General features: G+C 46.2%; 1 protein-coding gene across 9 annotated transcripts in view; it reads right to left on the reverse strand.

Moving 5' to 3' along the window:
• DENND2A (DENN domain containing 2A) overlaps positions 1-24902 on the reverse strand; it is a 108774-nt gene that overhangs the window by 80424 nt on the left and 3448 nt on the right. For 8 of the 9 annotated variants that reach the window (XM_073809993.1, XM_033863362.2, XM_073809995.1 and 5 more), the window contains exon 2: positions 778-879. The exons of the other annotated variant lie outside the window; for it this stretch is intronic. In XM_073809993.1, the coding sequence (XP_073666094.1) occupies positions 778-851 (74 nt within the window). In that variant the 5' untranslated portion in view covers positions 852-879. The remainder of the gene's footprint in view (positions 1-777; positions 880-24902) is intronic. 9 annotated transcript variants of the gene reach the window in all.

The following is a 24902-nucleotide window of genomic DNA, read 5'->3' on the forward strand; positions in this document are numbered from 1 at the left end:
ATAAGTCTTGATGGCAATAAATGGTAACTAGTGTTATTATAATGATTGTAGTTATTGTCTAAGATCCCAGACATCTGGAGCAGCTTCACAATCACTGAGGCCCCATCTAAAAGCTGAAGAGGAGAAAGGCTAGCTTGCTAGAAAACCACGCTGGAATTACAAAGCTCAAGCAAGAGCGGCAAGGATGATGAAACCAGGGGCAGAGTGCCTTCTCCACATGGTTGCTGTACCCAAGAAGTTCTCGAGTTCCTGTTTCCAGGATTCTGTGGCCCCAGAAGGGGCTCTGGACTGGGATGCATAGCTGTGAACAGCTCAGTGATCTGTGAACAGCTCAGCAATTGCTAATTCCATTGCAGAATGTGAGACAGGGTATCAGAGGAAAGGGCTCCATCTGGGGAGAAAACAACCCTGCTAATATAAAGCAGGCTATGTGGACAGATGCAGCTGCAAAGCTTTAGGGCTCAACGATAATTAAAATACCTGCACATCCTAGTAGTTAGAAAAATAAACCCTGGACTGGAAGGCATACATGGGGATAGGGCCTGAAGTGGAACACTGGGCACCAGGAAGACCTTTCCTTGACCACTCTGGTCTTGGGTTGCTGACTGAACGCAGTGCATGGAGATGATTTACAGGAGGCTCACCACCAAGACTTGGAAAAGAATGCCTCCTTAGTTCAGGGAGGCAGGGTTAGTGAGGAGGGAAAGGCAGTAGAAAAAGGAAGGAGACTGCGAATCCGGGCCAACTTCTGCGTTCCTGGGGGAGAAAAGTTCTTACTTGTCAGCCAATTTGTGGCCCAGGTTTTCAGTCTGGCTGTGGCTGCCCTTGGCTGGCCTGCACACTGTCATCATGTCAGCACCGAGAGGAGCTCCAAGTCGCCTGGGGGAACAGGGATGCACACTCAGTGAGCCATGGCAGCAACTCTAGGGCTCACACCCCAAACTATTTATCTCTGGTGGATTCCACCCAGGAGTAGAGGGTGACAGAGATGCACCATACAGAATCCTTGACCCAGGAAGGGGTTGGGTCAAAGGCACAGAATCCTGAGGTCCACCCAGATTCAGACCCCATGCCAGCACTTCTCGTGTGTGTGTGTGTGTGTGTGTGTGTGTGTCTTTTAGATAATGTAACCAAGATTTTTAAGAAAACGTATAAACTTAGAAACTAAACCATAAATACCAGCACAAGTTGACACTTTTTCAAGGCTCTGTAAGAACATGTGATGAGCTAACAGCCCCTAAAGAAGAGAAGAACTATTACTTTATTTGAAACAAGAAATAAACGACCTGCTAAAGTGGAAATACCTACCCAGAGCTACTCTACTCTTCTGCTGCCCCCATGCTGAGTGTAAACCCACACTGTCTTTGGAGCCCTGTACATAGATTCACGTCTTTTCCACTGAACCTCCCAGGAATCCCTCTCCCACCTCCTCCTCAAGCTTCCAGGATTCCTATCCCCTCGCTCAGGAAGGTTTACCTGATTAGTAGTTTTCTAACTACTAGGATGTGCAGGTATTTTAATGATCGTTTCTTGGCCTAGGCAACCCCTCCCCCCAAGAAATCAAAGGGCTAGGCTTTAAGACATGCATGTACCTCTTGGGGACAAGGAGAGGGAGGCTAGAGGGAGAAAGAAAAAGAGAAGAGTGAACATGGGCAACAAATTAAAGAAGAGGGAGGTTAGGAAACGGCGAGCTGAAAAAACCTCTAGAGAAACTGTGGGAGAAGGACGGAGCTTGGGCCTGCCCACAGAACCCGGTTGTCCCCCTTTCCAGTGAGCGGCACCCTGCATTTTGGGGTATGTCAGTGTTGAAAGCAAGCCCAGTTCTTCAAAGAAGCCAGGCCCCAGGTCTCTCCCCTCCGTTAGGGAAAAGAGCCCTGAGAGGCCTTTCAGGGACAGGAAGGAACTCACTGCCCCTCTCCTAAGCTCAGCAAAGCTTCTGGAGCCTTCTATGCGGCTGGGCTGACAGACACTGCTCCTCTGTCCTGCATCTGGCAGAGGCCCCATGGGACTCAAGGGTAGCAGCCACTCCCCGCTGCTCTCTGCACGTCTGCACTCTGCCTCCACACAGACCAAGCCCACAGAGATGCAGCCTTGCTCCGCGTGAGCAGCAACTCTCCCCACTCACCCTCTTCTTTCGAGCTGGCATCCTCTTTCACTGGCTCTCTGAATAGGTGCCAGGCCCTGTGCAGAATGCTCTGGGCACTCAAGGATGAGTAAGACATGATGTCTGCCCCTGGGGAGAGCACCGGGACTGTGCTTGGGTCACGATCAGCCCCATAACCCCCTCTCTCCTCAAGGGAACGGTTTCCTTATACTTCCTAGGAAGCCATAGCTTTTTCAAAAAGCACAAAGCGCACTGTGTCTAATGCACAGAGAACCATGGATGAACTCTGAGGTTAAAGATCCCGAGAAGCACTTAAACAACATGGTACTTAAGTGAACTTGATTCCCATCAGGCAGTAATAACTTCCAGTCCGAAAACCACAGTCTCTAGAGAAACAGCTGATACCGCAGTCTGAGAAGCAAGTTCAAGTGGGCTTAAGGGGCTGGAACTGAGGGGGCATAGAACCCAAGGCACACTCAGCAATCAGCTCACCAACATTTCTAAATTCACAGAAGAATGGAAAATGCTGCTCCCACAAAACTTTGTCACTTCCCTTTTGTCTCTGATGTTTAAAGGTCATTAATTAGGTGACAAGCCTAGCCTAATTTGCTAGGTGGGAGAACTCTGTGACGTAAATTACCAAGATAAACTTCTCTATCACTTTATAGGTCTGGGAATACAAGACGGAGCTGTTTCCCAAAGTGTGGTCCATGAAAGTTCTTATGTTTTTTGAATATTCAAACATTCCCGTAAGTTTTTTAAACTGTCTTACAAATTGAAGAAGATATTTTTTAAATGCCGATATCTATAGCTGATTATGTTTATCAGTCTAGCCCATAATCAAGTTTTGTTTTTCTTCTTGCTAAAGTGAATACTGTAAAATCTGTTCTTGACTCAAAGGTTCTCTTTGGAAATCAATGTCAAGTTGATTGCAGGGATCAGGTGAAGTTAAGAAGTGGTGGGAGGGGCTTCCCTGGTGGCGCAGTGGTTGGGAGTCTGCCTGCCGATGCAGGGGACACGGGTTCATGCCCCGGTCCAGGAAGATATCTAATTAAAAAAAAAAAAAAAAAAAAAGAAGTGGTGGGAGAGTCTTTTCAGCTTTTAATGTTAGGAACTCCCTTCTAACATCTCAACATCTTACTCCTAATTACTTCTCTGAATTACCTTTTTACTTTTTCAAGAGAGAAAGAGACAGATTATAGTGAGATACTTCTGGCCAGTCTTAAAAGCCCACAGAAAATTTAATTGCTCCAGACTGACACTACTAGATCAAAATGCTATATTATTTTGTGACTCCTTCAAGTTTACCCACTAAGGCTTGAAATTCCAGCCTGATTTCTGAAAACACTATTTTTTTAAAGGGGCCTGGGGTACTAAATGTGAGATCATTAATTTAAAAACAAGTATTTCCCCCCAAAAGGGTCAAGATTTTAAAACAGATATCAAGTGTTTCTCCACAAGTAGGAAGGAGGCAGTTGACATATCAGATCTTTTCCCGGGAGCAGTTCTTACAGAAGAGCCTGAGGGTGCCTGAAGGAGGGAGGGGAACAGCCCTGTGTGGAGAGAAGCGAGGAGTGCCAGCGGGGAGATGGTAACTCCTTTAGAATCTGGCCCATGCCTGCCTGCTCTCCTCCCTCCATTGCCATTTGAGGAACCAGCAAAGGCAGGCAGGAAACACCACCTGGTGAAGCTAGCATAGTCTTAAATACCAGGAGCCCAGTAAGACAGCTACTCATGGTCTGAGGCTTGGCCTCTTAGAGTGCTTCTACTTATAATAAAGCATTGTTCATATTTTGTTCTGGGCATTAATTATCCATTTATGATATTTAAAAAAAAGGATATAGGATGCCATGGATTGTTGATATCACCAACAGTAATAACCTTCTTCCTATTAGCTCTGGTGGGGTTTTTATGTTGGGAACAGGGAGGTGATACATGGTCTACAGAAATTTTGCAATCAAGGTCACTTACAAGAAGAAGTTTGGATAGTACTGGTTTAGGGACTGCTATAAAAAAAACCCTGGACATGTTTAAGCCACAGGACATGGTGGGGGTGGGAGCAGGAAGAACTGATTTTCCCCAAATCATAAAACAAAAACAGTGATTTAAATAAAAAATGAAATCTGGAAATGTCGATCAATGGATGAATGGATAAACAAACAAAATGTGGTCTAGCCATATAGTATAATGTTATTCAGCTCAATCTTAAAAAGGAACAAAGGACCATTACATGCTACAGCATGGCTGAACCTTGAAAACACACTACGTGAAAAAAGCCAGATACAAAAGGAATATTGTATGATTGTATTTATATGAAATGTCCGGAATAGGTAAACCCATAGAGGGAAGTGGAATTGGGATGATTACTAACAGGTAAAGGTTTCTTTTGGGGATGACAGAAATGTTCTGGAATTAGATAGTGATGATAGCTGCACAACACAGTGAATACATTACAAGTCCTTAAATTGTGCACTTTTTTGGGGGGGGGGCTGCGTTGGGTCTTCGTTGCTGCGTGCGGGCTTTTCTCTAGTTGCGGCGAGCGGGGGCTACTCTTCGTTGCGGTGCGCGGGCTTCTCATTGCAGTGGCTTATCTTGTTCTGGAGCACCGGCTCTAGGGGCTCGGGCTTCAGTAGTTGTGGCACACGGGGTTAGTTGTTCTGCGTCATGTGGGATCTTCCTGGACCAGGGCTTGAACCCGTGTCCCCTGCATTGGCAGGTGGATTCTTAACCACTGTGCCACCCGGGAAGCCCAACTGTGCATTTTTAAATGGTGAATTTTATGTGAATTATATCTCAACTGAAAATACAGTATAAGTATATTCAATGAAATTTGGGCAGGGGAGGAAGTGGAGTGAGGAATACATAACTATAATTTTCCAGTGCCCTTTAGTGTTCTAAGGCTAGTATGTTAGTTCTGAAATATAAGTAAATGTATACGATACATAACTTGATTCATAAAATGGTCAGACTTGAAATACTGAATGAAAAATACAGTTTAGTTCATAAATGATTACATACTAATAAAATTAAACTTTGAGTGGTTTTTATTTGCATTGCAAATAAAACTACAAGGGCTTCTCTGGTGGCGCAGTGGTTAAGAATCCACCTGCCAATGCAGGGGACACAGGTTTGAGCCCTGGTCAGGGAAGATCCCACGTGCTACAGAGCAACTAGCCTATGCACCACAACTACTGAGCCTGCGCTCTAGAGCCCGTGAGCCACAACTACTGAGCCTGCACTCTAGAGCCCGCAAGCCACAACTACTGAGACCATGTGCCACAACTACTGAGCCCATGTGCCACAACTACTGAAGCCTGCACACTTAGAGGCCGTGCTCCACAATGAGAAGCCACTGCAATGAGAAGCCCATGCACTGCAACGAAGAGTAGCCCCTGCTCACCGCAACTAGAGAAAGCCTGCGTGCAGCAACGAAGACCCAACGCAGTCAAAAATAATAAAATAAATTATTTATTTTTAAAAATAAATAAATTAAAAAAAAACAAAAAAACCTACAAGCTTTTCAGCTTTAATGATTCTAATAACTTAGTTTTATCAGCTTGTAAAGAGCAGGCAACAAAATTGAGAAGAAACTATAACAATTACAGTAGAACAAAAATAGTTATTTTCTCAACTGAGCTTTTTTTTTTGGCTGCACAGCTTGCAGGACCTCAGTTTGCAAGGGATTGAACCTGGGCCACAGCAGTGAAAGCCCAGAATCCTAACCACTAGGCCACCAGGGAATTCCCTGAGCATTCTTCTTTTTAGCAAGCATACCCAGAAGGTGTTTGTTTTCAGAAAATATGTTGAGAAGGACAAAAACAAAACAAAACAGTGCACAATCACATAACACAACTCTTGCTGCGTCTGACTGCTTAGTGAAGCTCTTTCCTGAGCCTCTTGATGCTTCATTTTCATTATCTTCAAACAAACAAAAATAATTTTTAAAATTAAAACAGGCCACTCTAGTTCTTTACATAACAGCTTTTGGGGTGGACTATTTTCACAAAAACAGCAATATTTTCACATTTGAAAGAAGATGGGGGATCCTGAAGCAGGTGAGTAACAACGGAAGCCAAAGGCTACGTGCTGCCTCAGAACCACACCCGGGGGCCATATTTGGCAAAATCACAGCCTGCACTTTCAGACCAAATGTTTAAGCAGTGCCTGCACACCACGACCAGACTCCAGGTCCTCAGTACACACGCCAGGTAAAGCCTGTGGCAGAGCCAAGTTAATGGCTTTTCTGGTAACGACCAAAGTCTTTCTATTTCTAGAGTTCTGCTTTAAGCCCAGAAGATTCCCCCTTCAAATAAGCGTGTTCAAGAAATGTTTGTTGGGGCTTCCCTGGTGGCGCAGTGGTTGAGAGTCCGCCTGCCGATGCAGGGGACACAGGTTCGTGCCCCGGTCCGGGAAGATCCCACATGCCGCGGAGCGGCTGGGCCCGTGAGCCATGGCCGCTGAGCCTGTGCGTCCGGAGCCTGTGCTCCACAACGGGAGAGGCCACAACAGTGAGAGGCCTGCGCACCAAAAAAAAAAAAAAAAAAAAAAAAAAAAGAATCCGCCTTCCAATGCAGGGGACACGGGTTCAAGCCCTGGTCCGGGAAGATCCCACATGCCGCAGAGCAACTAAGCCCGTGCGCCACAACTACTGAGTCTTCGCTCTAGAGCCTGCGAGCCACAACTACTGAGCCTGCGTGCCACAACTACTGAAGCCCGAGCACCTAGAGCCGGTGCTCCAGAAGAGAAGCCACTGCAATGAGAAGCCCACGCACCACAACGAAGAGTAGCCCCTGCTCGCCACCAACTAGAGAAAAGCCCACGCCAAAATTAAATTAAAAAATAAATATTTTTTAAAAAGAAAAGATGTTTGTTGAATGAGCGAACACATATACCATTTTCTTATACTCAACAGATGACTGGATAAACAAAATGTGGTCTAGCCATACAAATGGAATATTATTCAGCCATTTAAAAAAAAAGGACTATTACATGCTACAACATGATGAACTGTAAAAAAATACTAAGTGGGAAAAAGCCCAGACACAAAAGAAATATAGCATGATTCCATCTACATGAAACGTGCAGAATAGATAAATCCATAGAGATGGAAAGTATTGATAGATTATTGTTGCCAGGGGCTGTGTGACGGGGAGTGGGGAGTGACTGCTAATAGGTACGGATTTTCCAGGGGAGGAGAGTGATGAAAATGTTCTAAAATTAGTGGTGATAGTTGCACAAAATAGTTAATATGCTAAAAACACTTATAGTTAATATGCTAAAAACACTAAAAACTGTGTATTTTAAAGGGGTGAATTTTATGGTATGTGAATTATATCTCAATAATGCTGTTATTTTTTTAATATTTATTTATTTAGCTGCTTGCGCCGGGTCTTAGTTGCGCAGGCGGGCTCCTTAGTTGTAGCATGTGAACTTTTAGTTGCGGCATGCATGTGGGATCTAGTTCCCTGACCAGGGATCAAACCCAGGTCCCCTGCCTTGGGAACATGGAGTCTTAACCACTTTGCCACCAGGGAAGTCCCCTGTTATTATTATTTTTTTTAATCAGCAAGGACAGCTGCTAAAATTGAGGAGTGCTGGCCCCACCCCAGACTGAGTGAATCAGACTGCTAGAAGAGGGCCTAGGAGTCTGCATTTATAAGTTCCCCCGGGAATTCATAGGCTTAGAGTTGAACCCTAGAGTTTATCTTCCTGTCACTGGTATTGTCAGTCAGCAACAGCTCTACTCTCCTCTGCCAGCTTCCTTTGCAAGGCAGTCTTTTACTCCAGCGTGTCTCTCTGCTCCTATTTTTCAGAGCATCTCTGAAATCCGATGGAGGTGTTATCAGCACACAGTGAGTTGCTCCTGTCCCTCAAGCCCAGGTGTAAATGCTCCAAGATGCTGTTTCATAGATCGTCCCTACACAGGCAGGCTTCAACAGCAAGACTCATTTTCACCCTAAGGAATGGCCTCCAGACCGAGAGCATAATCTGAGTCATTTTAAGACTTTCTGTGAGTATGAATACCCAGTTACTGACAATAACAGTTTCTTTGAACAACCTGATCAGTATTTTCTTGACCTACACCTGTCAGTTGTCTGACAAGTGAAGCCACTGGGAATCTGTGGCTTGAGCAGCCTGAGGCTGTAGACTGGACCACATTTTTTGATGCTCCTGAGGCCAGAGATAGTGAAAGATTTTTATTATTCTCACTTTTCGTAAACCCAGGAAGGATTTTTCACACCTGCAGAACAATCCTACATAGAGAGATGTATTTGGCCACCTTTGTAGGATGGAAACACATTTTTCACTTGACAATATTTGCAAATCATGTGTTTCCCCTCACTCACTTGCAGTGTGGAAATACTTCCATATGTTGCCTTTCGGTTCACGATTTTGTGGAGGATAAAAAGCAAGAAAGTACAATTAGGTGGCCATCTTGCATATGAACACTAAACTACTGTGTGTATAAAGTTTTAGTGGTGTCACCCCTCCCAAGTTAATGCTTAATAACTACTAGAGTCACCTCTCTGGAAAAAGTTACTATGAGTTTGCCATAAATCATAAAAGTAGGAGTTATGGGAGTTATGAAATATGCTAATACTGCGAAAATATGGTTTAAAAATCTGAATTCAGGTAAATATTTCTTTTAAGTAAAAAAGTACACCTCCTTTTGTTTCTTTTAGGTATTACAGGTCACCAAACTTGGAGAAGTCAGGTTCTAACTTCTTTCAACTCTCAAACATTTAAACTTACTCTTCCTTCTCTCTGTTCTTGGCTAGGCCAGAAGCCACTTCTTATTTCTAACCTCTGCAGAAGTCAATGTCAATGCTCCTACCATTCTTCTGATGAGGAAATCAAACCAAGGGCAGTTAAGTCACTTGTCTAAGTACATATAACAACTCAAGTGGTAGAGCCAGGAATGAGTCTATGTTTTGAGCCCAAGCCTGGTGCTCCTTATACAGTATCACTGTGGCTTCATATTACATTTTCTAATCTAGACGAGAACTAGACTCTAGCTGATTATTTTTAGTGTTGTTCAGCTCTTCAAGATCAGCAATTGTTTTATTCTTTTACACCATGCTGAATTTCATAAACACTTGCTAATTGAGTGAGCTGGGAGGGAGACTGAAGGTTTTTTTGTGGGTCTCTCTTTTTATGGTTCTGTGATTAAACATTTCTCTACTTTGGGAGTCTATCCTAAAGAATAATCCTAAATATGGAAAAATGTATGCATAAATGTTCATAGCTATATTATTTATAATACTGAAAATTACAAAAAACTCAAATGTCAAGCAATATAATGGTAATATAAACTATAATACAGCTTTCAGTGAAATATTATATAGCAAATTAAATTACGTTTAAGACTACTACAATTCTATTGAGATAGAAAGTAGATTAGTGGTTGTCTAGGTTGGAAGCGGGTAGGTGGGGAAAATGGGGAGTGACTGCTAATGAGTATGCGGTTTCTTTCTGGAGTGATGAAAATTTCTAAAATTGATTGTGGTGATGGTCGAACAACTCTGTGAATACACTAAAAACCATTAAACTGTACACTTTAAATGGGTGAATTGTATTATATGTGAATTATACTTCAATAAAGCTGTCATTTTAAAAAAGTAAATTAAAAAGTCAAGCTAAAAAAAAGAGACTATTGGGACTTCCCTGGCGGTCCAGGGGTTAAGACTGAGCTTCCACTGCAGGGGGCACAGGTTCGATCCCTGGTTTGCATGCGTGCAGCACAGCAGAAAAAAAAAAAAAAAAAACTATTACTAAATGGAAAAAATGCTCACGTTGTGATGTTAGCCAAAAGGAACAGGATCCAAAAGCTTGCATACTATATGAGTAAAACATGTTTCTAAAGGGGGCAGGGGGAAGGAATCTATTCCTACTCAAAATCTCACACATAAGAAAATGACTGGAAGGAAATGTAACAAAGGATTAACAGTAGCTGTCATCGAGTAAGAATCTTGGAATGATTTTTTTCTGTTCTACTTATCTATATTTTCAACAACAACAAAAAATAGATTTCCAATTTTTTTGTAATAAGCATGCATTATTATTACTATCACAAATAACAGGGGAAAATGTAAACTCAGCTGTTACCTGCGGGAGTCAGGGTCTGCCCTGTGGCGCCCCCAACAGGCCACATGGTCGTTCTGCAGCTACAACGACAGCTGCAGGGTATCGGGTCGGCTGAGCCTGTCACTCCACTACTTGTTGGGCTTTGCCACAGTATCTCCTGAACGAAAGGGTAAGTGATACATTCTCATTTCCTCCTTTCCCTTAGTGACTAACAAGGCTTGGATCCTGGTCTCCAGTAACCACTTCCCAGTACAGATGTTCCCATGGGTTCAAAGAGAGATTATATGGGGACCTATGGCTAACAGGGAAATAGTCATGTAATTCATTCTTCCAACTAATAATTGTGTCTACTGCACACAGGGAACTGAGTGAAGCTGGGAGAAATGTAAACTAAATCATTTACTTGCCCTCTGAGAGTTTTCATTCTCATACAGAAAATAAGATGTGCACGACAGTACTGTATTATATACTTGGAAGTTGCTAAGAGAGTAGATCTTAAATGTTTTCACCACACAAACAAAAAAAAGTTAACTGTGTGAGGTGATGGATGTGTTCACTAACGGTATATGGTAATCATGTCACAATATAAATGTATATCAAATCATCACGTGTACACCTTAAACTCACACAATGTTATATGTCAATTATATCTCAATAAAGCTGAGGGATGCAAACAAACGTCCTTAATACAAAAGACATGTCTTTAATACAAAACACAATATGATAAGCAAAACAGGTGACAGCAGATTCCTTTGCGGATCTGGGCTCGAAGGGTGGGCTGAATTTCCTTTGGGGTGTATGGGTGAAAGGCAAAGATGTTTGCATAATCTCAAAATGGCTAAATGCTTAAGAAAGGACAAACTCCTGAATGAAAAGCAGCACTGATTCTGTAAGGAATTACACCCTACTGATTTGCTGGATTTCCTTGCAGGAGTCAATCAAGATGTGAACTAAGACAGAATCTGAACACAACTTGTGTAGACTGCTGAAAGCTTTTACCAAGATCTTACCAGAAGCATGGCGACCTTAAATTTTATTTCAAAATAATTTCAAGTTTACAGAACAGTTGCAAGAACAGTACAGAAAACTCATATACTCTAACTACATTCACCACGTTTTAATATTCTCTCTCAATTAAAGAGTATTCTAAAATGCTCTTTTGGAGCTTCAGGGAAAATGAGTGCTATCCAGCCACTAGAAGCCTTCAGTGCTCATGAATCTAAAAGAAAATAGAATCTTACAAAACCAGTTTAGTGAAGTAAGTAAGCACACCCAGGTCCAAAAGACAACTCAGCCCCAACCCACTCCTGACCCTCCACCAGGACCTCCCAGGAGGACACAGAACACTTTAAAACCAGATTACCAAACGTGTAAGAAGAGCTAAGAAAACACAGAAAAATAAAAAAAGCTGAGGGGCAGAGGTGACTGCCCCTACCAGATATTCAAACATACTATAAAGCCTCTATAATTAAAACAGTGTGGTACTGCCACAATAGATAAATAGACTGATAGAACAGAAAGTCTAGACATAGGCCTAAGTATTCATAGAAGTTTATATATGATCAAGGTGGCGTCTTAAATCACTAGGGAAAAGATGGACTTTTTAACAAATGGTGCTGGAATAACTGAATAGCCCCAAGATGTTCAAGTAAGATCACATTGTGAATCTGATGTGCCTGCAGCCCTGGTGAACTGAGAATGACTTGGGTCTTTCTCAGAGCCAGAAAGCCAGCTGCAGGCAAGAACCAGCTCCACAGAGGGGCTGCAGCCCTGAGGGGTTGACAGTAGCCCCTGACCAGTATCTGTCATATCCCCTAAAGAGCTCCAAATGCCTTCTGAACCTGCTGTAATTTGAACGGAATTTCAAAATTCTGATTTTCTCCCCTATGGTAGCCCTAGATCTTATCACACATTTGTACAGCACCTGATTTCCGCATCATACACACATTATAACGTACGTAAGCCCCCTGCCTCCTGCCAGTTTCCAGATGTAATTCTTGTTATGCTTATTTTTGAAGAGAAGATTAAGGTTCAGAGACTTGCCTAGGATCACAGTGTTTAAGTAGCAGAATAGAGAATCTTATGATTTGTATCTTTCTACTCCGAATTCTATATTTCGCCCCCAAACCTTGTTATCTGTTCTCTTAGTACCTTCAACCAGAACCACCCGATCGACACCTCTCACAAGCCTGATGCAAGAATCTGCTACTCAGTGATGCCAGTACCCCTGGGGACAGTAACCTGAAGGCCTGACCCCCTTTCTTCCAAGGGCAGCAAGCAGGAAATAGCTTTCATTCATAACCTTTGGAAAGGCCAGGGTAAGGAAATGAACACTGTTACATCCTATGACCTGTTAGGCACTGTACTAAGCACTTTACCAACATAACATCTTAGAAACCAACATCTTAGAAATAACGTATCTCCCAAGAGAAATGAAGACATATATCCACATATGTTCTTGTATACTAACATTCAGAGCACATTATTCTTGATGGTCATACAGTGGAAACAGTCCAAATGCCATCGACTGATGAATAAACAAAATGTGGTATACCCATACGATGAAATAATATTCAGCCATCAAAGGAATGATGACACATGCTACAACATACTAAGCCTTGAAGACATACGCTAAATGAATAGAAGCCAGTCACAAAAGGCCACAAATTGTATAAGTCCATTTATATGAAATGTCTGGAACAGGGGTATCTACAGGACAGAAAGTAGATTGATGATTGCTTAGTGCTGGAGGAGATGGAGTGGGCGCTGGGGGTGATGGCTAAGGGGTGTGGGTTTCTTTTGCCATGTGATGAAAATGTTCTAAAATTGGTGACGGTTGCACACTCTGTGGATATACTAAAAACCATTAAACTGTATGCTTTAAATGGATGAATTTTTTTGGTATGTGAATTATACCTCAATAAAACTGTTACAAAAAAAGGAAGGGAGGGAGGGAGGGAGGGAGGAGGGAAGGAAGGAAGGAAGGGAGGGAGGGAGGGAGGGAGGGAGGGAGTAAGGAGGGAAGGAAGGGAGGGAGAGAAGGGAGAGAGGGAGGGAGGGAGGAAGGAAGAGAGGGAGGGAGGGAGGGAGGAGGGAAGGAAGGAAGGGAAGGGAGGGAGGGAGGAAGGAGGGAAGGGAGGGAGGGAGGGAGGAGGGAAGGAAGGAAGGGAGGGAGGAAGGAGGAAAGGAAGGGAGGGAGGGAGGGAGGAAGGAGGGAAGGGAGGGAAGGAAGGGAGGGAGGGAGGGAGGGAGAGAGAGAAGGAAGGAAGGAAGGAAGGAAGGGAGGAAGGGAGGGAGGAAGCGAGGGAGGAAGGAGGAAAGGAAGGGAGGGAGGGAGGGAGGAGGGAAGGAAGGGAGGGAGGGAGGGAGGAGGGAAGGAAGGGAGGGAAGGAGGGAGGAAGGAGGGAAGGAAGGAAGGGAGGGAGAGAAGGAAAAGAGGGAGGGAGGGAGGAAGGAGGGAAGGAAGGAAGGGAGGGAGGGAGGGAGGAGGGAAGGAAGGAAGGGAAGGGAGGGAGGGAGGGAGGAAGGAGGGAAGGGAGGGAGGGAGGGAGGAGGGAAGGAAGGAAGGGAGGGAGGAAGGAGGAAAGGAAGGGAGGGAGGGAGGGAGGAAGGAGGGAAGGGAGGGAAGGAAGGGAGGGAGGGAGGGAGGGAGAGAAGGAAGGAAGGAAGGAAGGAAGAAAGGGAGGGGGGAAGGAAGGGAGGGAGGGAGGGAGGGAGAGAAGGAAGGAAGGAAGGAAGAAAGGGAGGGAGGAAGGAAGGGAGGAAGCGAGGGAGGAAGGAGGAAAGGAAGGGAGGGAGGGAGGGAGGAGGGAAGGAAGGAAGGGAGGGAGGAGGGAAGGAAGGAAGGGAAGGGAGGGAGGGAGGAAGGAGGGAAGGGAGGGAGGGAGGGAGGAGGGAAGGAAGGAAGGGAGGGAGGAAGGAGGAAAGGAAGGGAGGGAGGGAGGGAGGGAAGGAAGGGAGGGAGGGAGGGAGGGAGAGAAGGAAGGAAGGAAGGAAGGAAGAAAGGGAGGGAGGAAGGAAGGGAGGAAGCGAGGGAGGAAGGAGGAAAGGAAGGGAGGGAGGGAGGGAGGAGGGAAGGAAGGAAGGGAAGGGAGGGAGGGAGGGAGGAAGGAGGGAAGGGAGGGAGGGAGGAGGGAAGGAAGGGAGGGAGGAAGGAGGGAAGGAAGGAGGGAAGAAGGGAGGGAAGGAAGGAAGGAAGGAAGGGAGGAAGAGAGGGAGGAAGGAGGGAAGGAAGGGAGGGAGGGAGGAGGGAAGGAAGGAAGAAAGGGAGGGAGGGAGGAAGGAGGGAAGGAAGGAAGGGAGGGAGGGAGGCAGAGGGAGGAGGGAGGGAAGGAAGGAAGGAAGGGAGGGAGGGAGGGAGAGAGGGAGGAGAGAAGGAAGAAAGGGAGGGAGGGAGGAAGGAAGGAGGAAAGGAAGCAGCATGTACCAGGTACATATCTGTAAGTTATAATAGTATCCCTGGGTTTTTTGGGTTCTTTTGCGGTACGCGGGCCTCTCACTGCTGCGGCCTCTCCCATTGCGGAGCACAGGCTCCGGACGCGCAGGCTCAGCGGCCACGGCTCACGGGCCCAGCCGCTCCGCGGCATGTGGGATCCTCCCGGACCGGGGCACGGACCTGTGTCCCCTGCACTGGCAGGCGGACTCGCAACCACTGCACCACCAGGGAAGCCCTATCCCTGGGATTTTAAGAGATGTGTGTAGCCCCAAAGCCCTCGCTCTAGTACGCCATTACCTCCTTCACAAGCACTCTCTCTAGCAAAGTAGCGAGTGAATCTGAGGAACCGGAATTCTTATGAATGCAGTGGTTAAGACATATGAACACATAACGGTTACAGAAACATAACAGGTAGTAGATCTGACAGACACTATCCAGGGCTTGCCTACCTCACAAAACGGTCCCTTTTCTGAAAACTGCCCTTTCCCTCCTCCACAGAGGCCTCAGAGACCCGGGCAGCCATGTTGGAATGATGATCCCACCCCCAGCCACAGCTGATTGGCTCTAGAGGAGGCCTAACTCAAGTCGGACCAATCAGGTTCTGCTTCCAGGTAGTGTGGCTGGAACACGGAAACATGGCGCTGTGAGGCCGCCATTTCCAGCCTGTGGACGAAAGAGCAGAGGGAGCTGGGCTGTGGGGGAGAAGAGTGGTGCCGGCGGAAGGAGGGTTCTGCACTCCCTCAATCCCATCCACTCTTAAGGCCAGGCTGCATTCCTGCCCGCGGGTTCCACGAGATATCTTTAGACCCTTGTTTGCTTAAGCAACCAAAAGAATCCCCACTAACACAGTGTCACGTTCAATCTATGTTCAACTACTTTCCCAAAACGAAAAAAGAAAGCTAGTGTGCGTGTGAGTTTTAAACATGAATCTGCACCCATATGGCTGAAGCTGAGCCAACTGCAGCTACTAAGGAAACCAAACCCCCATTAGGTTCGCCTCCAGCGTGGCACAGAAGGTTGCCTGTGATCGAATCATTCCTATTACCCTATTGAGAAGTCCCTTTCCCTTTCTGGGGAGATTCACCATGACACTGGAGGTGCTGGGAACATCTGAAGTCTTAGTAAAGCCGTGTCATGAGACCTAATCTTTCTAAGGACCTGAAGAGCATATTATAAGCATTAGTACAGGAAGATCTGCTGAACTCTTGGATGAAGTTAAATAGGCCATGGTATCAGAAGGTGTACAGTTTCTTTCCTTCCTTCCCAATAAAACCTCAGTGAAAAAACTCTGGCCTTACACTGGGCCTCTTACAATGAGAGGTTACTGTGGGTAAATGAACAAAGAAAGGAATGTATGCCTTCTTCAGCTCTTATTTGGACCTACAATATACGAGAAAGCAGATCTCACATCTCTCCCACATACCCTAGCAGGGACACATTTGAATAAAAAAACATTTACAAGAGGTTGCATTGTCTGAACACCAGAAGAAGAGCTGAGTTGACAGTAGGAAAGGGATGGACGAATCCTTTTCCCATCCCTCTGTCTATTTATGGGAGTCATTTCCCTTCAGGAAATGCTGAGCCCCTTCTCCCAGGACCCTGTTGGGAATGACGCCTGCGCTGGCTGACCCAGCCTTCCACATCCTCCTCCTGGCCTCGGCAGCTCTCCCCTCGTGACCCCCGTCAGTCACTGGGAACCCAGCCTGTAAACGACAGTGCTTCTTAGAGTCCCCAGTCTATTGTGGAAATTCAAAGAGGAAAGGGGGAAAAAAAGGTACATAATGAAGCTAGAAAAGCCCCTGGCATGGAGAAGCTCCCAAATATAAACAAAGGTAGCAGGGAGGAAGTAAGGGCTAGAAATGACCACATTGTGGTCCAGGAATTTGTGGCTCACCTAGCTTCGGTCACCTGTCTGGGGGGGTGGCAGAGGCAGGAGCAGGACCCAAGGTTCCTGTCACCCCATCTGTCGACCCAAGGCTCATTCACCTCCTCTACACTCATTTCCCCTCCCCAGAAATGTATAGACTGACGTTTCTATAGAGAAGCTATCCCAGGAGAACCTGGGTCCACTAATTACATATTCTTCTTTTCTTCCCTTTTCTTCTTTTCTGTCAGCTAGGAGCCCAACTTTTCAGAAACCCGGAGAGAATTCTGGGGTTAGCCCTGGCCACCCCAAACTGAAGTTCTTCCTCTCTCCTCTGAATTTCTCTGGATATTTTTAACTTATCTACATTTGGTAGTCCTACTAAATGTGCATAACCATGTGGTATCTCTTTCATGGTTGGCTTCGATTGTTATTTATTTAAGATTTCACATAATTTTTTTAATTTTTAAAATTTGTTTATTTTTGGCTGTGTTGGGTCTTCGTTGCTGCGCGCAGGCTTTTCTCTAGTTGTGGTGAGCGGGGGCTACTCTTCATTGCGGCGCATGGGCTCCTCATTGCGGTGGCTTCTCTTGTTGTGAAGCACGGGCTCTAGGTGCGTGGGCTTCAGTAGTTGTGGCACATGGGCTCAGTAGTTGTGGCGCACGGGCTTAGTTGCTCCACGGCATGTGGGATCTTCCCAGACCAGGGATTGAACCCATGTCCCCTGCATTGGCAGGCGGATTCTTAACCACTGCGCCACCAGGGAAGTCCCAAGATTTCACACAGTTATGTTTGACACCTCAAATTAAACTGCAACAATGAATGAATGATTAACATTTATCGAACACTTAATATTTTCTAGGCCAGATTCTACACAGATCGTGTCACTGAGTCCTCACACCAAGCCTACAATTGCCTCCCCTTTACAGATGTGGAAAGCAAGGCCTGGAGAGATGAACTTGTCCCAAGGCCACATGGATGCTGAATGAATCCAGGTGGTCAGATTCAAGTCCAGGTGCCTAATGCCAAGTTGAGTGCCTTGGGGGCAAGGCAAGGGGCCTTCCCCTCCCAGGTACAGACTAGTTACTCGGGGAGTTCTTACAATTGGGTTTTATTCACCCCCTCCGTCCTCTCCAGGCACACCGTGGCACCAGGGCACCACCTGGCCAGCCCTCCACTTCCAGAGGCAGCCCTTGGGCTGCCATTTTGGGGTTTATTTTTCCCTCTGCAGGGTTTCCTCATGTTCTTTTAACCTGGCCTCACTGATAGGTAGTACTGAGGAGGGGAAGAAGGGTCCCCTGTGGCATCTGTCCTGTGTCCTGGCCTCCGGACACCTGGAAGCTCAGAGCACACCAGAAGTAGCCACTTGCAGGGGATGCACCTGAACGCCGTGCTGTATTTGCTTCCCGGCAGCCCTCCCTGGCTCCAGCTGTGCCGACCCAAAGTCCTCACTCGCCACCTCCGCTCCCCTCGCCTTCCGGCCCTCCTCTTCCCTTCCTCCCCCTCGGACCCTTTCCCACCCTCTTTTGCTGGCTTCTGTTCTCTTTCTTTCCATGAGCAGAGAGTTTCCAGCCTGGCTCCCGGCCAGCACATTTGGACAAAAGGCAGCAGTCTTGGAGGGAGACGTCATCTCCCATCCCCTTTCCCGGGGCCAGCACCGTGGCTCCCCGAGCACGGAGAGGGAGCAGGGGGCTGCGGCCGTTCCCGCCCTGCTCCCAGCTCTGGGAATGAGCTTGAGAGATGGCACACCGTGGGCGTTAAAAGCAAAGGGTTTGGAAGCAGACAGACCCGGATGCAAATTCCAGCTCTGAAGCCTGCGAGCCGTGGGACCTTGGGCAAGTTACTTTGCTAAGCCTTAGTTCTCGCCTCTGTAAAACGGTGACAGAAGAGAGAAAGGCTCGCTTTGAAAGGCTTATAGGAGATCGCAGCTGTAAAACTTCCGGCACAGTGCGTGTCCTGTAAGAAGTGCTCAACACGGCTTCTGTTATTATGACCCGAACTTAACTCTGCCAAATAATCCAAGTAAAAATACAGGACTTTGTTATTATCATCATCATCATCCACCTGCTCAACTCATCCGCAAGGCTGCTTACCCAGCTTCAATCGTTTGCAAGTGTGGTACAGCTGTAAGCCCTCTCAAACATATCATTACTGTTACAATGTAATCTGTAAAAGTTGGTTTTGAAATCGGATGAGGAGCTGACCCTCTTCCCTTTTCAGCAGAGTCAGTGCTCAGCCTTGATGCCAGACGTGAAAGGAAGGAGGGGCCCACACCAATCAGCAGGGCCTGCTCGCCCTGACTCCCCTTCCCTCCCACCCTGTTTTTTGGCTTCTTATAAGCTGAGGCCCTGTTTCTGTTTGTTTACTATCTGTGCTTGGTGTTTTATACTTAGAAGTTGCACAATGCCTGGGAATGTGCTCCGTTTTATTTAGCTAAGCTTTGAGATACGGGCAATGGTCTTTCCCCTATGATTTTATTTAGCTAATCTGAGCCAGCATGGATGGATTTGAAATTAATTAGTAAGATTCATCAAGGAGCTGAGCACAGTACTCCGTGTGAGGTGCTGCTGGGAAATTCACAAATACATGCAATGGTCCCTGCCCCAGAGCCAGGGATAAAAGATGCAAACCTGATCAACCACCGGCAAGAAAAGATTAAACTGTTCAAGACAAAAAGACAAGAGCAGTCCAGGGAATGCCTGACAACACGTTTAACAAAAACCACAATGTGAAAGTGGCTTAGGGACTAAATTCAAATGACAGTGGTAAATGTTATGAAGTAAATATAACTGGAGGAATTTAGAGGCGGGCAATGAAAGTCAGGAGTCATGGACTGCTTCAGAGAAGAGGTAGAATCTGGTGGCCCTTTGATAGATTGGGTTCCGACAGTTGGGAGAGTGTTTAGGCGAGGCAAGGGCATGAGGAAAAGGGGACGGTGCACCCTGCCCCAGACAAGACTGATGGCGGGACAGCCACTCTGGGACGTGTGATGGAGAAACAAGGAGAGGAGGATGGAAGGGGCGGGCGGATGAGACTTGGAGACGGTCTGGAATCAGAAAGAGGAGGTAAGGTTTGCTCTCTGTGGAACATAAAGAGGAGACAGGATGAACATACGTGTTCTTTTTAAACATTCAAGAGGAAATGTGTAGGGACTTCCTTGGTGGTCCAGTGGGTAAGCCTCCATGCTCCTAATGCAGCAGGCCCGGGTTCGATCCCTGGTTGGGGAACTAGATCCCACATACGTGCCACAACTAAGGATCCTGCATGCCGCAACTAAGGAGCCCTTGAGCCACAACTAAGACCCAGTGCAACCTAAATAAATAAACAAATAAATGAATATTTTTAAAAAATAAATTAAAATAACCTTTAAAATAGACCTTTAAAAAAAAAGAGGAAATGTGTAAAGCAGGCAGTCAGAGGTAGAGATCTAAGAGTCTGGCGAAAGCACAACCCTGGAGGTGTAAACTGGGGATGCAGCCGAAGAACCAGTGAGCGTGAACGAGCTCTCTGAGGGAGAAAGTGAAGCAGAAGAAGAGAGTGAAGAATTGAGGTGTAGGGGTGACTCTCACTTTGCCCCTGTTACCCAGCTCTTGACTCAGTTCTTTTTAATGTTTCTTCATCTGGGCCTTCCAACAGAACAGGGAGGTCTGATGACAGAACACCTGCATTGGGCTTCTTTTTATTCCTCTGCAATGTCTAGATCAGATCTTGGTCTACCGTGGGTGTGGTATGAATGCTTGTTGAATGAGAAGAAGAAAAGGAAATCAGTGAAGATCTCCTTTTCCAAAGACAATTAGGACACCCCAGGTGGTGTGGTGTCTCAGGGGAGGAGCGATTCTTCAAATCACTTCACAAAGGTGGGGCTCGGACACCAGCCAATGGCAGTGGTCTTACTGTTGACCCTTTCATGGCTGGATCTGGTCTAGGGGCTCCCAGGATTGTGGGACACTGGGAGTGACTATTAACCAACCAGTAGAGAAGCATTTCCGCATTTTAACAAGTGGCATAGATGTGTCACCATACCAGTTTTATATCGACTGTGACCCGGGTCAGGAGACTTGCATAGATTGGGAAGCTCAAAAACAATGAGAACAGCAAACTAGCTATTCAATGACTGCATCGTGAGTAACGGGATAAAGTCTCCACAGATGGTTAGGGATGGAGGCCAGACCTCAGGGATGTGAAGGGGAGCTTGTGGACCTGCCCCAGGAGCTCTTGAAGGTGCTCTGTCTCCCCGTCCTGAAAGCAGCATTCTCCTTCTCTTGCCCTCCGGTCGACAGGCAGCCTGAACCTGGGCTGTGTGTGTGCCTGGAAGCAGCCGCTGACTCTTTTCCCTGTCGCTCTCCCCCCTGTCCTAGGCCAGGGGTCTTGAGCCTGAACAGGAGCCTCTCTTGACTCTGCAGTGCCGGAATCTCCAAGTCTTATCGTTTTGGGAGGCATCAAGGAGCCTCTTCTCTCTGATGTTTTTCTGTCCCATTATATGCATCAGTCTGGCTGGTGGGTAAACAGAGCACTGGTCCCTTTTTGATGTCCTGGGAGCTTGTGTATGTTTGTTGATTGTCACAAACACAGATAATGAAATGGACCAGATGTAAAGGATGTCAGGCTGCCAGGGAGTTATACTTGGGGCTGGATGACCACACACTTCATTTCACATCTGAACAACTCTCACCTCCAGCTCAGAGTATCAAATGGAGAAATCGCTCTGAGCCCCCAGTGACCTAGAGACGTTGCCCTGGCAGAAGCCCAGTGCACCGGCAAGCTGCTTTGGTGGGAAGCTCCACTGTATCTTCCCAGCCACCCCCTGACCAAGTCTGTGGCTGAGATACTGGTCCCACTCCAGCTGTAGGGGATGCAAGTTCTGTGTCTCATGCTGTCCCATTGCTCCTGCCCAGTGACCAAATTGGTGCTCTATGGCTTCTCCCCCAGCCAGCTAACCTCTCTCCTGACCACGCAAGGTCAGTTTTAATCCTGATTTGTGGTGTGATTCCATACAAAGACCTCTGCTGGGTCATCCAGGGTGGTGGCGCCTGTATTTCCCAGAGGCGTGAGAAGCACAAATAAAATGATAGAAACGTCCTGCGTTAATGGTTCCAGTTTGCTGGGGAAAGGCAGTTGTTACTTTTTCCAAGGAGAGCTGTGGGGAGCAGGGAAGTGGGGCCTGTCTCCTCTGACTTGTTTAGTGGGAATGAGTTGACACACAGCACTGGGCTAGCCACCTGCCCCCCTCCTCCTTCCCTGCACTCAGACCTCTACTCTGGGGGGCTAAGAAAGGCTGGGGTCAGAGGGATGGCACAGAGCCATGTCCCTAGGTCAATGCACTTGGACCAGCAGGGAGAATGGATGGGCATGTCCAATCCTTCACCGGGTGGCAGTTTGCAGGAACAGTCCCAGGAGAGGCCTGCTGTGTATCAATCACCTTTAGTGCCCCCTTTTTACTTTACAAGTGTCGCACTCTGTATATATGGTTACCCCATCCATTATCCGCAGTGGATTTGCAGAGAACTTAGGGCTAAATCAAATCCAACCCTATGACATCTTCCCTTCTGAAAAGTGAGGAAGAAAGAGGGAGACACCTTGGATTATTTCCCTGGGTTGGCTCTTGTGTATAACCCAGCCCACCGATCCCAGGTTTCAGCCTACACAATTATGCGAAATTGTGGTTACATGGGATCAAGATTTCAGGTACACGAAACCAACAGCGAGAGACAATATTGGGACAGTTTGTTGGACGACAATCTATAAACCATAAAAAATTTCTTAGACGCTCTAGTTTTAATACGCTGCCTTTTTAAATTTAACAAAACTCAAAATAATAGACTGTCTCTATAAATTACCACACTATGAATTTTAATTTTCATATTCTCTTAAATAGAAATTCATAGTAAATTCAGTGGGGAACTAGGGTGGGGACACTTGGGTTAGGGGAGCGAGAAGTAATAATATTTTACAATTTTTTTAAGACTGAGTATCAGAATCTCATTTTTAAAACCTCTGTCACTGGGCACAGATATATTCAATATGCATTTGGCTTTGAAATCTTTTAACCTAGCAATTCCACTTCTGGGAATTCATCTTACAGAAATGTTGGAACGAGTGCTGGGGAGTCTTAGCAGTGGCTAAAATCACATACAACTAATTGCTCGTCAATAAATAACGTGTTAAACAAATGAAATCGATCCATACAAAGGAAGACTAGGCAGCTGTTAGAAACAAGAGGACTATGTATGTCCCACGTAGAATTGTTCTCACAAAATACTGTTCAGTCATGATAGCATGCTTCCATTTTTGTAACAAGCAAACAAACAAACATATTACGTGTAAAGAAAAGAAGTCTAGGGCTTCCCTGGTGGCGCAGTGGTTGAGAGTCCACCTGCCGATGCAGGGGACATGGGTTCGTGCCCTGGTCCAGGAAGATCCCACATGCCGCAGAGCGGCTAGGCCCATAAGCCATGGCCGCTGAGCCAGCATGTCCGGAGCCTGTGCTCCGCAACGAGAGAGGCCACGACAGTGAGGGGCCCACATAACGCAAAAAAAAAAAAAAAAAAAAAAAAAAAAAAAGAAAAGAAGTCTAGCAGGATTTGGTACATACACTGCACAGTGATGGCCTCTGAGGAGGGAGTCAGTATGGGGAAAACTTTCATTTTTCATTGTGTTCTTTTTATGTATTGTTCAAATGTTTTATAACAAGGATAACCTTCATATTTACACATAAATATATATGTGTATATAAAAGTATTCCTAAAATTTTAAAGCACACTTTTAAAGAAAACAAAAGGAAATGCATTTGATACTCTGCTTGAACTGGTCTGACAGCCCTCCTGATAAGACACACAGCCCTTGGAAGGCCTGGGTACCATGGAAGAACAGTCACGGTCACGGTCACGGTCACAGCTTCCTGTCCTGTCCCCATTCTCCAGCTCAATCCTGCTCTCATTTCCTTCTGAAGGGAAGCATGGAACCTCCTGGTTCCCCAATCCAGAGGGAAGCTAACCTCTTCCCTAAGCTTGCTGCGAGGGTGACTCACCCCTTCTTTCCCTAAGGCTGGGGGCGGGAGAAACCATAACTTGGCTTTTAGTAGTTTAGCCAGTTGGAAAAGGGGGTCTCGGGCTCATCCCTCTTTCAACCGACCACAGGCCAAGCATGAACGTGTCAAAGAGAAGCCAAAGAGAAAGCAATTCTGGGCTCCAGCTGGCAGGGGCTTAACTTCTAGGCAAACTGAGTTTGGATAAATTTTGACCAAATCAGACAATGATTTTATCACGAGGGGAAAAGATGGCCTGATTCTGGCTTCCCGACATATTGCTGTCTTTTGGATGTCGAATGTAGAGAACTCGGTTCTCTACCTTTGTCAAATGTAGAGAATCACTCATTCAGTTCCAGCCACTGACTTGCCTCCCATCATTAAACGGGCAGTGGTGCCTGTGGGTCCCTCTGTTGGGTGGCCAGTGCGGGGGTTTCAAAGAGAGCCCAGGGTACCTGTGACAGCTGTCTGGTTCTGGTGAAGGAAGAAGGGACCATGCCTGGACACAGGAGACTGTGAGTGACACGAGGCACAAGCAGGGGTCTTTGTCACTCATGAGTAACTGTCAGACCCTCCGGAAGCAAAATAAGGGGGCTGGATTCCAGAGATAGTGGGGGAGGATGAGTCAACTTTGCCCACAGCTAAAGAAGCAACTGCTTGTGAGGTATATTTGAGGGTTGTTGGGAAAGCCATGGAGCCTCAAAATAGTTCCCCTGTTATCCTGTCAGAGTTACTGAAATTCAACTCTTAGAGATTCACTCCTTTTGACTGAGACTTTAGGCAAGTTAAATTGCAAATGAATTCTCCCAGCTTCTTTCCAATCTGGAAGACAGAGGTCAGAGAACACATACACTTGAATATCAGGAGGGAATTAGAAAGAAAACTCAGAGGCTCAGCACTCAAAAAAGATAGACCTATGTGGGTCCCAGGCAAAAAGAGAAAGGTTTTGAGGCTTTTCAGTTTGGGCTATGGTCAGACCAGACAGATCTAACTGTAGAAGGCTTGCAATTATGCTTTTAGAATTTCTGTTCAAAAAAAGTGCCTCACACACATACACACAAAACTTCACATAAATGTGTTTGTTACTAGCCTCCTTATCTGTGTTTGTTACTAGCCTCCTTATCTGTATCTGCTCAAGATGGCTTTAGATCTTGATGTTGAAGGCTGACTAGCCAATTGATTTCATTGTACCAGGCTTCCAAATTTTAAATTCTATGGGGTCCTTGCTTTTGGAGTCTGAGGTTTCTGCCCCCTGCTGTAACGAGCCCTCTAGGTGATTGTTAAAGCAGCTGCTCTCAATCTTGGCTGTACCTTAAAATCACCTGGCACCTTATAAAAATACTGATGCCCAGGGCCCATTCTCAGAGACTTTGATTTACTTGGTCTGGGG

This window comes from Tursiops truncatus, chromosome 9 (assembly GCF_011762595.2).
Source record: "Tursiops truncatus isolate mTurTru1 chromosome 9, mTurTru1.mat.Y, whole genome shotgun sequence".
Taxonomy (NCBI): domain Eukaryota; kingdom Metazoa; phylum Chordata; class Mammalia; order Artiodactyla; family Delphinidae; genus Tursiops; species Tursiops truncatus.